The 17,251-nt window shown below is 34.7% G+C and overlaps 1 protein-coding gene across 1 annotated transcript in view; it reads right to left on the reverse strand.

Annotated features, from left to right (window-relative positions):
- KHDRBS2 (KH RNA binding domain containing, signal transduction associated 2) overlaps positions 1–17,251 on the reverse strand; it is a gene marked incomplete at both ends in the record, with an annotated part of 583,702 nt that overhangs the window by 37,552 nt on the left and 528,899 nt on the right. Inside the window, one exon of the mRNA XM_080700366.1 lies at positions 6,793–6,875. Coding sequence (XP_080556492.1) covers positions 6,793–6,875 — 83 coding nt within the window. The remainder of the gene's footprint in view (positions 1–6,792; positions 6,876–17,251) is intronic.

The raw sequence follows: 17,251 nt of genomic DNA on the forward strand, positions 1-17,251 counted from the left end.
ACATTTATTAAGTTACTGGATAACCACAGTTTTCATACTTAAATTTTTATTAGAAAGGTATCTGTGGAATCAAATCCAAGGGCTTACATTAAAAGAATAGCTTAGAAACAGCAGATAAATAATCTCATTTTCCCCTTGCTTACAAGTGTGTTGGTCCAAACTTTTTGTAAAGCATGCAGATAACTCCCCACATCCTTATTAAATTAAATGAATATTCTCTCTAGACTGTTCAGTTGTAGAACAGAAGTCTGCTGAGTCGATGCATTGGTTCAGATTTTCAGTCAGCATTCATCAATATTGATGTCTCAGACAATGGAGCTAACAGATGTTGGTTTGAACCTAACCTTCACTATTTGAATGAACTTGAATGAAACAGCAATACCTGCCTCAGGTATTGTTGCAATGATGTAAGTGCTCTCAAACACTCAGCATGGTACTTAACATAAGACTGTTGTTAGCTAGGATGGACCATAGTTCTAAGCAGTCTCTTAACAAGACAGTGATGTCCATCCTTCTGGTCTCAGCCACTGAGGAGCTGAGACACGGTTCACAGTGGGGTGGGAATCTGAGAGCCCACTTGCCCATCAACTATATTTGTATGTTCACTGTCTATTCTCACACTTTTTAGTATATAGATGCTTACACATACATAAAACAAAAATATATTTAGAAGTACTGCTATTGCCATAGCAATGTCATGCCTTGAAATCTTTAGGAAATGAACCCAGATGTGTACAATGACATATTGAGGTGTTATCAAAGGTTTGGGTGTTGAGCTAGTTCTCTTGTTTGCCTTCCCACCTCCATCCTCCCTTCCAGCCAGCTCTTCAACTAGGGGCTGGCCAATGGCAGCTGATCTCCTGGGTCTGCTGAGCTCTGCTTTCTAATAGGTTTTTCAGCAGGCATAATGGGAGAAAACTGGAAGGAGGGAAGAGAATGAGGCTGGGGAATGGGTCTTCTGAGCCCCTGTGGGACGGCCATGGCTTTCATTCTGAATCACAGGTCTCAGCTCTTGTGGGACAGCCTTTCCTACAGCTAGCTTCCTCTGTCTCTTTCAGCCTTTCTTTTGGCAGCAGAATACTTTATCCCAGAAAGTATAGCCCCGGGAGATGGAATTGCCCCTTGTGGTACTCTACCACGAAAAATAACGCCCTTATAAGTCTTTCTTCAAATTATCCTAATTTAAAAGTCTCCTGGGCAGGTGCATGCCTATAATTTCAGTACTTGGAAGGTTGAGATAGGAGGATCACAGGTTTGAAACCAGCCTCAGCAACTTACTAAGGCTTTCAGCAATTTAATGAGACCCTGTTTCCACATTAACAAATAAAAAGAGCTAGGGATATAGCTCAGAGGTAGAATAACACCAGGTGCAATCCCCAGTTAAAGAGAGGGAGAGAGAGACAGAGAGAGACAGAGAGAGAGAGACAGAGAGAGAGAGAGACAGAGAGAGAGAACACAGCCACTGTGTAGCACCTAACAGTTACATATATTAAAATATGGTCTTCATTTTTGTAAACTTGGCAACTACCTCCTTCTACTTCAGGAGGTTGGTCTCTGCTTCCCGGGCACACTCATTCCTAATCCACAGAGGGGCAGCTTCTTTACCTAGGCTGTATGAGTTTCTCACTTGATTCTTGCTTAAGGAAATCAAAGGTTCCACTCTACAATTCATAAATTTACAGTGTAACATTCTAAGTTCTTAAAATTTCATATTCAAATTAAATTACAGTTAGAATCACAGACCCAGAACTGATCACTCAACTTTCATTTATAACCTTACCATTTATCTCTAAGTAAATGAAAGTGACTTTCCTCCCACATCTGTGCTTCAGTTTGGCACAGTCTTGTCTACGATGTGGACACTGAGGGAAGTTGGCAAAACCCTCTGAAGTAACATGACTTAAGAGTCTCATGCTTTGAAAATGTTAATATTTTTGAGGAACACAAAGAAAATGAGGCATGAGAACATAAAGAGAATTTGTTTGGTCCAATTAAAGGCGTTAATCACAGGATATAACTTGTCTTAAGCCAAAGTCTTCAAGTGAGTTCCCTGGAAACTGCAATGTGGTTCTGCAACTGAAGCTTGTGTGAGAAACGCATCAATCTGTTTCTTTACTTTTACTCCTGATAGATGGAGCAAGAGAAAAGATGGTTGAGTAAAGATCTTATCTTTACTCATCATTAACATGTCATTCAGTTAAGCTGCCTCCTGAGTAATCTTTAGTAAAAGTACCTTTTCTGATTCATTTGAAATTTCCCAGAACTAATGATGTCTTACAAAACAATTGGGGATTAATTAAAGTCATTATAGCTTGTGAACTCCAGGTGAACCTTTGTAAGGTTGTTACCTTGTGAACTTCCCCTAGAATCCCTATTATGGAGGCTATCATTATTCCATTTAGGCACCTGCCAGGTTCTACTTTATAATTTTCACAAATTTTGTATTCATCTGTGCAAACTAGTCAATTAAAGACTGTTGCATCAAAAAATTACCTTTTATCTCAGTTCTGCTAAGTCATACATATTCTATTATTTTATCAAAATTTTAAATCAGCATTTCTTCTGATTTTGACTGCAATAAAATTAAATAATATTTTTATTGTTTGACAATATTATATTGTCTGTAAATGCTGGAGGATTTTAAGGCTCATATATTTTGCTTCATCTTATTGCTGTATCAATTAAAAGTTCATGCTTCTAAATCCATCCAAGGAGAAATCATTTGAAAAAATTGATCTCTATATTTATAGAAAAATAATTTTTTCTCACTATTATATCCTACCATTTAATTATTCTTTAATTGTTTGACTTTATTTCTATATTTACAGTTTGAAAGTTACTCCTCAAATTATTAGCAGTAACTATTAAAATAGATTAAAAAATTATAAAACAAATATTGTCCATGTATAGTTAGTATCTGATGCACACAATCACTTAACTGATTTGTTAATCTTATCTCCTCCTGGTATAGTTACACTAATACAAATAATTTAAAAGTAGAGGTTTAATAAATTATCTAATAAATGTTCTAGTGTTTACCAATTTCTATTACAAATTAATATTACATTTAAAAATTCTTAGCCAAGTGTGGTGGCACACCCCTGTAATTTTAGTACTTAGGATGCCAAGACAAGAGCATCACAGGTTTGAGGTGAGCATTTGGTAATTTAGTAAGACCTTATTTCAAAATAAAGAATAAAATATAGGTGGGAGTATAACTGAGAGTTTCAGTACCCAGTACCATATATACAAAAAATAACTTTCTTGTAAAGTTTTCTGAAAAAACAGTTCATTCAAAGACACATTTATTTATTTATTTATTTTTATTTTTATTTTGCGGGTCTGCGAATGGAACCCAGGGGCATTTGACCTCGAGCTACACCTCCTGCCCTAGTATTTGCTCTTTAATTTGAAGCAGGGTCTCACTGAGTTGCAGAGGTTCTAAGTAGCTGAGGCTGTCCACGAACTGCAATCCTCCCGTCTCAGCCTCCCAAATGCTGGGATTAAAAGGATGCACCAGCAACCCTGGCCACATTTATTTATTTATTTATTTATTTATTTATTTATTTATTTTGCGGGTCTGGGAATGGGACTCAGGGGCATTCAACCTCAGAGCTACATTCCCTGCCCAATTTTTTTATTCTTTATTTTGAAACAGGTTCTCACTGAGTTGCAGAGGGCCTCACTAAGTAGCTGAAGCTGTCCACGAACCGCGATCCTCCAGTCTCATCCTCCCAAATGCTGGGATTACAAGCGTGCACCACCACGCCTGGATCATATATTTATTTTTAATCAATTTAGGCTACATATCTTTTTTGAGAACTTTAATGCATCAGATACTATATTAGTATTGAGGCTCTGATCTTAACCAAAGTAAGTAACTGATTATTATTATAATTCAGGACACTGGTATCATTGCAATTAATTTCAATACCTAATTTCTTTGTCACATCTGGTTTAATACTAAATTATTCAAGGAACACAAAAATGTTGCCAGTAAACATGATACATGTAATTCTGAATTTGGTATTCTTTTTGGGGAATGAAGGTTTTATTTTCTGTCTCCACAATATAGCACATATTAGACCTGACATACATTTATTTAATGACCTTCAACTGAGCATATACCCATAAAAGACCCTGCACCTGGTGCTGAGAAGTACCTGAGAGTATCTCCAACAAGAATTCTGGATAAGCAATGTGGTAAAGGTGATGGATGGAGACATATACACAAATAACCCAAGTCTAAGGCAGAGAAGGAGTACTATAATAAAGCAAAGATGAGGTGCTATCTAAATTCAGGGTAGAAACAGGTTATTCCCAGATAAAGCACTAAGGAAAGACCTGTTGGAAGAGTTAGCTTTTGACCAGGCCTATGAAAATGAGAACAATGTAGCGATAGAAATTGAGTAGATAGAAAAGGGGAAAGATAAGGCAGAAGAGGATAGAAAGTGTCCTTTTACATATAAATTATACTTTATCAAAATAAGGTAAAATACTTTATTTTTAAAATTATTCTATATTTCCATTATTTTGAATAAACAAGAGTGTTTGATAATTCCAGTATTGATTTTGCAATTATTCAATGATAAATTATCTCCTAGGATTAGCCCATTTAGGATCAAGCCCATTTAATTTCCACCATAAGAATGACACAGCCCTTTATTTTTAGAATATTATCCCCAAATCTCTATGATCTAAATGTAAATAACACCTTAGAATTATTTTAGTCTATTCTAGTTATCTATTTTAGTCTATTCTAGTTGTGCTTTCAGCATGTTGTTACTATATTTTCTTTTCTTTTTTTGGGGGGAGGTGGTACTGGGGGTGGAACCCAGAGGCTTTCTACCTCTGGGTTATATTCCCAGACCTTTTTAATATAATTTTTGGAAACAGGGTCTCACTAAGTTGCTGAGAGCCTCACTAAGTAGCTGAGGCTGGCTTTGAACCTGTGCGATCCTCCTGTCTCAGCCTCCCAAGTGCGGGGATTACAAGCGTGTGCCACCACACCCGGCATTACTATATTTTCCACCAAAGGCTTTGCAAAACAAGGTATAGCACCTTAGTATCACTATTTTTATGCAACAACATGCAGTGATGAACTCACAATTTGACTGAATATATCAGCAGATATTCTAATTGTGTAGCAAATTTGCATAAAATGTCCTGCTAATGTCTGTGATGAGAAAGTTTTCCACATTCTAAATAGCTGCTGTGTTCTAGGAGGTAATTGAGACAGTTAGCATATAACCCGTAACAGAAGCTCATGGCTTGCAATACCTCTTCTCTTTAACCTGCAACAAATTAACCAGTGGCTAAATGTTGAAGATGACCATGACCCCTTCCACTGATATATCTAAAGTCATTTTTAGCTTTAAAGGTATCTCCTCACATTCACCTTCTTCTTATGTGCTCACAGTCTTCTCTCTGTGTAGAACTTCCCTTCTCTTTCATTATTTTGTCCCTCAGACCACGGACAATCCAAACTTTGGAAGTACGAGTAGATTTCTTCCCCACCATAATGACCTTAAGATTATTCCTTTCTTTGCGGCCTCCTCTCCTCCAAATATCATGTGACAAGTCTTAATGAAGACTTATTACTCAAGTCTCCTGGAATGCCAATAAAGTTGGTTGATAAATGATTAGTGCTATAATGACTTTTTAATAATTACCTCTATTGGTCTTTGTCAAACACATAAAGAAGAGAATCTCTTAACTATCAAAAATGACCCCCTCAATTGTGCTAGAAAATGTTTAACTTTTTGAAAGGATAAACTTAGGTGATAGAATTTTCTAAAATCACATTTATCTTATATGATTTTATTCATAAGTATCAATAGAAATGACCTAAATATCCTTCATCCAGTGAATGAAGAAGCAAACCGTGATACATCCATACAATAAAACACTGCACAGTAATAAAAGGAATGAAATATTAATATGACATGAATAAATATAAACTGGATTATGATAAGTGAAGAAGCCCAATGCAAAGGTTTTGTATTGCTTTTACTTATATAGCAATCTTAGGGCAAAACTGGAGGGATGAAAAACAAATTATGGTTTCTAGGGCTTGAAGATGGGGGAGAAGTTGTTACAAAGAGCCCTCAAGAAAATGTGAAGGGATAAAAATGCTCTATGTTTTAACTTTGGGGGTAGTTATATTGTAGTTTGCATTTGCCAAATACATACAAGCATACCCTAAATGGGTAAATTTGTATGTAAATAACACCTCAGTAAATCTGGCTTAAAACACGTAAAATTTTATTGATATGAAAATTGGGGGTAAATCTAAAGAGACATATTAAACAAACAATAGAGATTTGTAATGAAAGAAAAAGAACTTTTTGTTTCATTCATAAGATATCTTAAGAATTTGACCCTTTCTAAGTACCATTAACATTTTATTATCTTTTATTTTACAAATGAAAATTACATGTTAGGGAAAAAAAAAGCCAGATTGAATAAGTGCTTGTTTCTATTGTTAACTTAATTATAAGTTCACTAAAATAATCTCTCAAAATAACAGTATTTAGTTAAATACAAGCTTACTTAATGAGTAGATTGGTTATGGTAATCATCCATTCTCAAAACAACATACTATTATTTTATTGTTTGCAGTTGCATGATTATTATGATTTACCTCTCACAGGCTAGTAAGCAACTTAACAATTTGGAAAAATAATAGAGGAAAAACCAGCTGCTTGAAACATAAATGATATTCAGAGTTAAGACAAGAAATCGCAGGTCTAGAGATGACCTGAGAAGTGCTTCAGACAGAAAGCACCTTACCTTTGCGTTTGGGCAGTGTAACTGTTGTCGTAAGCCTCATAGGTCTGGTCCTCATATTCACCACCATAGCCATCATCGTACCCCTGTGACAGAAAATGGGAGAGATGACAATTCGCAATCCATTTGATTAACTTTGACCTATATTTGGTTAATAAGAACTTATGCCATGTGACCTCAAGTTAGTTTTTACAATTAGTGATTAGCATATATCACATTTTACTTGATTGACAATGCTTATGTAACTGTGAATAATATTACGTGCCTCCAATGCTGTTCATTAATTAAACTCAACATATCAAAAAGTGGAAATACTCACTCCAAGATTTACTTAGAATTTTGATTGATACTAATGAAGACCACTGAAAAAATTCAATATTTTTTTCTATTGAAAATTGTTTTGTTTTTTAAATAAGAAGCAATCAATAAAGAAAATGTGAACAAGAAGGGAATTTTATAGGTAGGGAAAAGATGGATGCCCAATATTTGAAGAACTATAGAAAAATGATTAATCTTTTAAATATAATTGAAAAAGTATTCTCTAAATGTAAATGAGTTAGTTCTGACCTCTGAACTAGTGAATAGAAATACAGCCCATTTCCTCGAGGCCGTGCAATGCTAGGGAAGCCACATGCCATGGGGTTCATCTGTTGAATCCATAGCCCTTGGACCTCCCAATGATGGAATCACAAAAGGAGATTTCCAGCCATTGACTAAACCGACAGAACCAATTTTTACAGGTTGAAATTTTACTGGTAGTAAGCAGGAGGTGAATTAAATAAAGGCTCCACTTGAGGATTAAAAATATATATTATGGGTAGATAGGAACAACCTCTATGATAGTCTAATGGTGGTGCTAACATATTTGTTGCAACCTCATTGGGAGTTTTTCCTTTATACTGATCATAGTTAAGAAAGAAAATATGAAGTACAGGATTCTTAAATCATGGTTAACTTTCAGTAAAAAGAACAGACTCGTTATTTAAAAACATTTTTTTTTTACTGGTTGTTTGTATTCATACATTATAATGGGGTAAAAAACTTGTGTAGACATACATGCACACATCACCCAGCCAGCCCCTACCCAATCCTCACACCATTCCCTCCCCATTCCTCCTTCCCAGGCTTGGCTTAGTGGTTGACTTCAGTATGTTAAAGTACATCCTGTGCTTTAGAGAGTTTCCTTCTCCCCCCCTCCCATCCCCTCAGTTAGGTTGTCTTATTTGCTTCTCTATAGGATTTCCTTTTTCATCTAGAGTTCCTCCTATGACCCATTTCTCTTTAGCTTTCACATATTAGGGAAAGCATCCAATTTCTTGTTTATTGTGACTGACTAATCTCACTTAGTATAATGAAGGGAGAAATGACATAAAAATATTTTTTCTGCCGCCCATTTTTTTTTAGTCTCAAAAATAAAATAATTTTGCTTGAGGAGAATGGTTACCTGACTAAATTTTGCTAACATTGTGATTGCAGATTTGCCATTGCAGCATGTGCAGGCAAACTAGCAATTATCCACTGTGGTTATCAATCATTTAGTGAGTGATTTAGTTTTATTTCCCTTTGTGGTCATTGACTTTAAACCCTAGCCATCCATCTTGATTGCTCCCCAGCTCTGAAAAAAACCTTCAGCTTTTCTGCTTCTGGATCTTTGTTAGTACAATTCTTTTACTGGAATTTATTCCTTCCCCATCATACCAATTCACACCTCACTTTAGTCTGGAGACTTATAAATCTTGGAATTCAGACCAGAGACCTTGCAGCTCCTTGAAGAGGGCATAGGTCCAACACTTCAACAGATAGGCACAGGTAAAACCTTTCTCAACAAGATCTCAAAGGCACAAGAAATTAAAGGAGGATCAATACGTGGGATTGTATTAAAACGAAGAGCTTCTGTACAGCAGAAGAAACTACCAAGAACCTCGAAAGAGAGCCAAAGAATGGGAGAAAATTTTTGTCAACTATCCCTCCAATAGAGAACTAATATCTAGAATACACAGAGAAATCAAATAACTCAAGGCAAAAAAACAAATAACCCAACCAAAGAAATGGGCAAGTGAATTAAATAGACACTTTATGAAGTAAGAAATTCAAATGGCCAATAAACGCGTAAAAAATATTCAACATCATTAACAATCAGAGAGTTGAAAATCAAAACTATCCTGAGATTTCACCTAACTCCAACTAGAAAGGCCATCATTCAAAATACAAACAACAACAAATGCTGGTGAGGATGTGGAGTAGTGGGAACTCTAATACATTGTTGGTGGGATTGCAAATTTGTGCAGCCACTTTGGAAAACAGTATGGAGGATCCTCAGAAGAATGGGAACAAACTTACCATATAATCCAGCAATACCACTTCTGTGTATCTACCTAAAAGATTGGAAATCAAACTACCAGACAAATGCATGCATATCTATGTTCATAGCCATGCAATTCACAATTGCCAAACTATGCTACAAACTATGTTACTAATTACAAAACTATGGGATATGTACACAATGGAATTTTAAACCATAAGATAGAACAAAAGTATATCATTTACAGGGAAATGGATAAAACTGGAAAACATTATGCTAAGTGAGATTAGTCAATCACATAAAGTAAAAAATTGGATGTTCTCCCTAATATGTAGAAGCTAGGGGAAAAAGGGTCATAGGAGGAACTCTAGACAAAGAGGGAGAAACCATAGATGAGCAAATACGGTGACCTAACTTAGGGAGGCGGGAGGGGGAAGAAGGAAATTCCCTAATGTACATTCACAAACATATCAAATCAATCACTAAGCCAAACATGAGAAGAAAGGAGGGGGAGGGAATGGGGAAGTAATAAATAAGTGATGTGTGCATGTATGCCTCTACCATCTTCTGCCTCACTAAGATGTATGACTAAAATGCACCAATTAAAGAAAAAACAACTACAACTGACATATTTTCAGAACTAAGGAAAAGTGAAAATGTTTAGAGATGATAGCAAGTTGTTGTGGCTTCATGAAAAAAATCATTAGGAAATTTAAATGATATGAAATGTCATCCTGAATCAGTGATATACCCACATCCCCACTGAAGACTTCATGATTTAACAGGCCTTGTTGTCAGACTTAGCATTTGATCATTATTCTCATTTAGAATTTTATTTTCTGGAGAAGGTCAGTGCCAGTGTGTATGAAAAGAATATATACAAATAAAAAAATTACGTGGAGTTTTCTAATACAATCAAGAGAAGAGGAAAAGAAAGTTAAACAAGCAATAATAATCAAAACACATAAAGGATTCAGGAACTAAGTAATTTAATTACGAGGGTCATAGTTCTAAATTTGTCATCAACTACTAAAATGCAAGGCACGGAAGCAATTTGCAAATGCTGACCTTTAATATTATTGAATGTAATTAGAAGGTCAGATAGGAACTTGACATTTAACTTTCTTTATGAAGTGTGGTTAATTCTTATAAACACATTCCTTCTTAGCTCAATGATTTCAACTATAAAATGCCCAGAATGCCCAATTGTGTATGATTTCTTGTTAATTCAAAAGTACTTCATGGTATTGGTTCTACTTGTAAAATCTATCATGAAATATTATTAAAACAAAACACCCCCAAATGAAAATGCACACACACACACACACACACACACACACACACACACACGTATGTATGTATGTATATATATATATATATATTTTTTTTTTTCTCCAGAAAAAAAAGTTTTGTTTTTTTTTTTTGGTGGTACTGGGGATGGAACCCTTCTACCTCCAGGCTACACTCCCAGATCTATTTTGTATTTTTATTTGGAAACAGTGTCCCTTAAGCCAGTGAGTCTGGGTTGGAACCTGCACAGTCCTTTTGTCTCTGCCTCCACCACCTCCGGCCTGAAATGCCAATATTTTAGTAGTCAATATTTATTTAGTATGTGAATTATCCATGCTTAGTACAAGTATCCTGTTGATGGCAGATTATTTATACTTTATTATGTTTATTTTCTTAAAAGATTTTTAATAATACCTCACTATACCTTATCACACATCCTATCCTAGACATGGTATACAAGAGTTCCATGTAAGATAGACAAGATGATAATAGTATCTCCAATCACTCTTATTCCACTGAAAGAAAGGTGGTGACTTAGAGACTGTTGGCTGGTTTGGACAACATGGCAATGGATATATCATCCAGTTTGTAGTTTTTCTTACTAACGCAGTAAATTAGCTCTGGCTGTGGGGAGTCATTTTGTTTTCAAAACCATTCAAAAGCATACAGATTCACATCATCAATGAAAAATCATTACACCTAACAGAGAGTGTTTCAATATTAAATTTTTAGTTTCTTGTGGAAATCAGTGAATAAATCTCTAATGTAAAGGAGAGAGATAGAGATTCTATAATCTCTATAATAGAGCTTATATATACTGTAGCCACTATACAATTTTCCCATATATACATATAGTTCATATAGTAGCCATAAACTACATATCTCTAAAATCTATTTCCTTTGGAAATTAAACATTCCTAGGCAACTATAAGACCATCTCTGATAGCTATGCATATACAACCCTGAATTCTACACTACTAAATTACTCTCTGGGGATTCTAAATTTAAGCAAACCAGGTAGAATAAATTAAGATAGCTCAGGAAGGATGTGTGAAGGATATTTATCTCCTTATATATATTAAATTAAAAACACTATGTCCTAGTGAACATATCTATATTTATATATAATTAGCATGTGTTTAAAGAGTACTGAGGGCCAGTATTTCATTAAAAATACTAACTCAAATTTATTTGGTATGTTCTGTATTTTTAATGCCCATTTAACAGATTAGAAAAATCAGAAATAATTTAATGAGACTACAGCCTCCTGTGAAACGTCTTTGCTAGAATTCAAATTCAGTTCTATGGCACTGTTTAGTGCTTAATCTCTAGTTTCTTTACCTAAAGACCTAATAATAAAAAAATAATAATAATCTTGTGACATTTTCTAAATCATATGACTATGTAAGTTTGTAAAAATGAAAACACAGTTTGAGGTTTTCATTGTTAAACATATATTAGGACAATAATAAGAACATTTTGGTTTAAATTTTATATTATATTTCTTAGCATCATTAATGAATGGATAAAGAAAATGTGGTATGTCCCTTCTTTCAGAGTAGATGCAATCTCATTCTTCAACATTGCTAGTTGTAAGCACAGTCCTGAGAAACAATACACGTACAAAGAAATCACAGGTTTTTGTTTCTGGTATTTCCAGAAAGAAAGTATAGCAAGGACATTAATCTGGTACCTTGGGTGCATGGCAGAGTATGCCTCTTAACAAGAGATAGGCAAAACACAAAATTTAGGAGTCCTTTAGTAATGATTTACAGTATTAAGGGAGGAAAAGTTGGCAATTATTTTATTATTTTATTTACTTAACATTTGTAGATGAGTTACAATAGATTATAACATGTACTTTTAATTTTATTTCTTCAGGAAAATTACATGTGTTTTCTCCTTTTTTTCTGCATTTACTTTGTCTCCTAGATTTCTGTGATATTTTGCCATAAAAGAGTACCAGACAGTAATCCTTCTCTTGTATTAGCAATAGTCACTTTCAATTGTGATATCCTGTCTCCTAAGATATAAATATATAATTTAATGAGGCTCTCCAGTTCCTTAAGAATATTAACATTTTCTACTTAATTTAAAAACAGATTCCTTTATTGGAAATAATAACTAAAATTAATTTCCAAAGTCTTATGTGTTTTGAAGCTCATCAAACTATTTTGGTGATTGAGGATATTTAATGTTATTTAGCTTCCAAATAGGTGGTCTTAATCATGAACAATTGTATTAATTTTCTATTACAAAGGTAACTATATAATAAACAAAAGCATAGTATAAATTCTAGGATAATACAAACAATAAACTTTGGTATTTGGTAGGAATGGAGTATAGCTTGGCTAATTACAGAATGCTTCTAGGGCTATACTTGAAATTATATCTCTTGGAACACTGTAGTTATTTTTTCTAATATGTTATAAAATGATATTAACTTTGTTTTTTGCAAAGACTCAGTTGTCAGTAGGGTTCCTCCTGCCTCCATTTTCTCAGATGCCTTTGAATGTTTTACAAATCATACAGCAATATGTCCAAACTGGTTAATGAATAGAACTGTGGCTGATAAGATGGAAGTTTAGAGCAATGTGGTGCTAGGTTGCTAATGGATCCGTTTTCAATGTGCTAATACTGTATGTTCCTCACATTGTACTCGAGTTACTGCTTCAGAACAGAGACCCAGCAAAGGTTTTAAAGTCAGCTGCGTAAGTCTCTAAGGCCTTCTAACTCATTCAACTGAAAAAGAGACAGATAAAATTGGTAATGCTGTCATGACTAAGAACAAGATCAAGTTCCAAAAGACAACTCGTTTCTAACTTGTATCAAAAGATTAAAGATGAATACAGGGGCATTGGCATATCTTAATATATCTGCAATCATAGAACCCCAATTGTCTGGCCACATAAAAAAAGCCCCTTTTTAAGAAGCTCTTTTTGTTTCTTACCTCCAAGTATTTATATGACTTGAAGTTGCTGTTATGTGTTTTATATTGCTATTTTAGGCCCTAAGAAACTGAAGCCAAAAATGTTGTTGAAATCATCATAGCTGAACTGATTCAAATGATCTAATTCAACTTGTGAATGGTAGTGAATGGATTAGAAAAAAATGATAGCAGAAGAAAACAACACCCTCTAATGACTTTTGCCACGCTTCCTGGTAATAGATTGGTTGTTGGAAAAGGAATTTTACATCTTGTACAGCAAAAGTATGATACTGTGATGTATCTATTTAATAATTTTCAGTTCCCTCCCCCCAAATATTTGTGTTCTGATCTTTAGTAATATTTTTTCAGTTAGAAAGCAATTTAAAGAACCTATACTTTTTTAATAAACATATTTTATACAACTTTTGAATAAATTATGCATGAAAATGCATATGAAAATGAAACAACTAAACCAGTTAAATAATCTTCATTTTATGGAAGTTATTTTTCTTTATATAGTAGCAAATACAACAGAGATTCCTTCATTATCTTGAGAATAAGGCAATTCTGATATTTTTACGTAACCTGTCATTTATTTAAAATACAGTAAGAGATTTCAAAGACCTTGTATTCATCTTTAACCTTTTGGTACTAACATATGAAAAAAAAAGCAAGAGTTGTCATCTAAAACTTGTTTCCATTCTTAGTCATGACAGCACTATCAATTTTATTTGTTGAAAATATTGTTTTTATGTCAGCAGTCCTAATTCATAGATAATCAAGTTACCTAGGTCCTTAAAGATAAATTATTTTCTTCTATTAAATTAAGTTTAGTTCTGATATTTAATATTCTTTTTTTTTTTTTTGGTGGTGGTACTGGGGTTCCTGGAAACCCTTCTACCTCTGGGCTTCACTCCCAGATACCCGTTTTTTTAAAAAAATATTTTTATTTGGAAACGGTCTCATAAGCCAGCAAGCCTGGCTTCAAACCTGCATGATCCTCCTGTCTCTGCCTCCCAAGTGCGGGGATTACAGTCGTGCGCCACCACGCCCAGCAAATATTCTATCTTTTATATTACTCTATTCTACTCTACCAGGGCCGTTTAAAAAATTAAAAATTAATAATTCTTTTTTTTATCATATTGGGGATTGAACCCAGGGACATTCACCTCCAAGTTATAGCTCCCACCCCTTCTCCACCCCCTTTTATTTTAAACAGGATCTCACTAGGTTGCTGAAAGTCTAAGTGGCCAAGCCTGTTTTCAAACCTGCAATCCTCCTGTCTCAGCTTCCTAAGTCCTGGGATTAAGGGTGTGCACCACCACTCTTCTTTTGTAAAGACAGCCCAGACCCTACTTGGGGCTGGTGACTCAGAGCCATCCTGGAAGCCAGCAGGCCTGGAGCTGGACATGGCCAGACAGAGACTCTCCATTGTCACTGTAACCTGACTAGCTCTATTTTAAGTTTCACAAAAGATTTCTTTGAACAAGTTCATCTAAAAATGTTTCAGGTACACTGAAGTATAACATTATGCTTTATTATTTATTTTTATACTTATTTTTTAATTTTTATGGGGATCATATTAAAAATGGCATACATTCAGACTGTTCTTGGTGCCCTCCCTCCTCCGCTTCCCCTTCCCCCTCCCAACAATGAGTGTCCAGGTTGACCATGATACATTCATACTTTTACACATATTCGGATGTAGCTCCTCCATTATTCAACCTCCGCCTTCTTCCTCTCCTACCCTTCCATTCTAGCTTTGCTGATATTTTCCCTCCATTATCTGGAGTCCCTCTGGCATTCCTAATAGTCCCTAGTTTTGGGCATATTAGAGAAAACATAAGTTCTTTCTCTTTTTACATGTTCTACTATAACTACCAAATATATAAGTAAGTTATTTGGGCTAAAAATATCAGTTTGCCATATAGAACCCCTAATTTCCGTCAAAGGACTACTTAAATTGCTATATTTTTCTAGTAGCTATTCATTTTCTGTGTAGAAATAAATTTCTTTCTAAATTTGCCATGTTATAATGTAAAAATTCCTGTTTCATTTCACATTCAGAGACCTTATATGTTAGTACATTGCTGTACAATAAACCTCTCTGCAATACAATTTTTTATTTTCTGTGCTGTTTAATATGGTAGTCAGATGTGGCTCATGTGCACTTAAGTGTGGTCGGTATAATCACAGAATTGATTTTTTAATTTTATTCAATGTTAGTTAATTTAATTTCATAGTTAGTACCTACTTATGGTTATTGTATATTATTTTGGATATGGAAGGTCTAGTAAATAGGTATGACACTATTCAATAATACTGTATATTATTTTTTATATGGAAGCTCTAGTGAATAGATAGGTATCACAATATTCAATTGACCAAATTTTTTTTTTCAGTACTGGGGATGGAACCCATGGACACTGTACCTCCGAGTTACACCCCCCGCCCTAATTTTCATTTTTGAAACAGAGTCTTACTGAGTTGTGAAGGGCCTCCCTAAGTAGCTGAGACTATCTGTGAACCATGATCCTCCAGTCTCCACCTCCCAAATGCTGGGATTACAAGCATGCACCATCATGCCCAGCTGACCAGAAATTTCCTTTGTTGGGTTCAAATTTAACCACAGAAGGAGAAAAAGACAAAAAAATTAAATTTTATTTCAAGAAAAAAAGAATATGTTTTTTGAATCCCCCTTCATCATTTCTCATCCCTTGTAGAAATTACCTGTGGTTTTCTCTTTTGTGATTTTGAGTGATTTGGTTTTCCATTGAATGAGATAGAGTGGGAACATGGACAATGTTTTCTAAGTGACACATTTTTAGGAGTATTCAAAAATAAAACCAAGATAATATTAGTGACATAATAATCTTTGATGGTTCTGAGAATATTTCAATACACAGACATCTAAACAACAGCAAAGAACAATGAGCTGAGGGGAAGTGAAAAATATCTCTCAACTCTGTATTCAGTCTTCCTATGGTCATTTTAAAGAATCAACAAAAAGGAGAAAATAGGATCTTACGTGCAAATCCTTAGTGACTAAAAGATTGCTATTTGAAACAGAATCCTTTGTTTTCAGTTTTCCAATATTCCTTTTTAAACTAGTAAAATGAACTCTGAGTTTGATGCATAAGGAGGCTTTCCATGCTTGTAAAGTTGATAATGAGGAGGTATTTTTTGAAAGAATCTATAAGATTATTTCAATCGCTACATTTTTATGGCTTCCTCTCCCTTCTCTAATCTCCTCAGTGACTCCCCTGAAGTCTTTGCTCAGCTATTGATGTTGCCCTCATTTCCAATATAGTTGCCTGTATTTCTGAATATCTCTTCAGCTTCCACATATAAGTGAAAATATATATCTACTCATATTTTGAGACTGACTATCCTTGCTTAATATGATACTGAGTTACATTCATTTTCCTGTAAATGGGATGATTTTGTTCTTCTTTATGACCGAGTAAAATATTAAACTTTTGCAATCCATTCATCTGTTGGCAGATAGCTATGAATATATTTGAAACTACCAATTCATGCATGGGAAAGCGGACCAAGGAGGAAGGAACCCAGAGAGGTGGGCACCAAGAGCGGTGTGCATGTGTTTGTCTGACATTCTGTATCCCAATATGATGTAACATTATGATACACCAAATTAAAAAAGAAAGACTATACTAGATTATTATGTGGAAAATTGTGGAAGACACCAGAAACAGTGTGTGTGTGTGTGTGTGTGTGTGTGTGTGTGTGTGTGTGAGAGAGAGAGAGAGAGAGAGAGAGAGAGAGAGAGAGAGAGAGAGAAGAGAGAGAGAGAGAGATCCCTTTTTTCTTAAGGAAATAGCAACAGCAAGAAAACATTCTTGCCACAAGAAGTACCTTAAATATAGAAAGAAGGAACATGGACTGAGAGGAGCATCCAGAGAAAAGGCCATTTAAAAAAG

Source organism: Muscardinus avellanarius (genome assembly GCF_963383645.1).
Source record: "Muscardinus avellanarius genome assembly, chromosome: 8".
In the NCBI taxonomy this organism is placed as follows: domain Eukaryota; kingdom Metazoa; phylum Chordata; class Mammalia; order Rodentia; family Gliridae; genus Muscardinus; species Muscardinus avellanarius.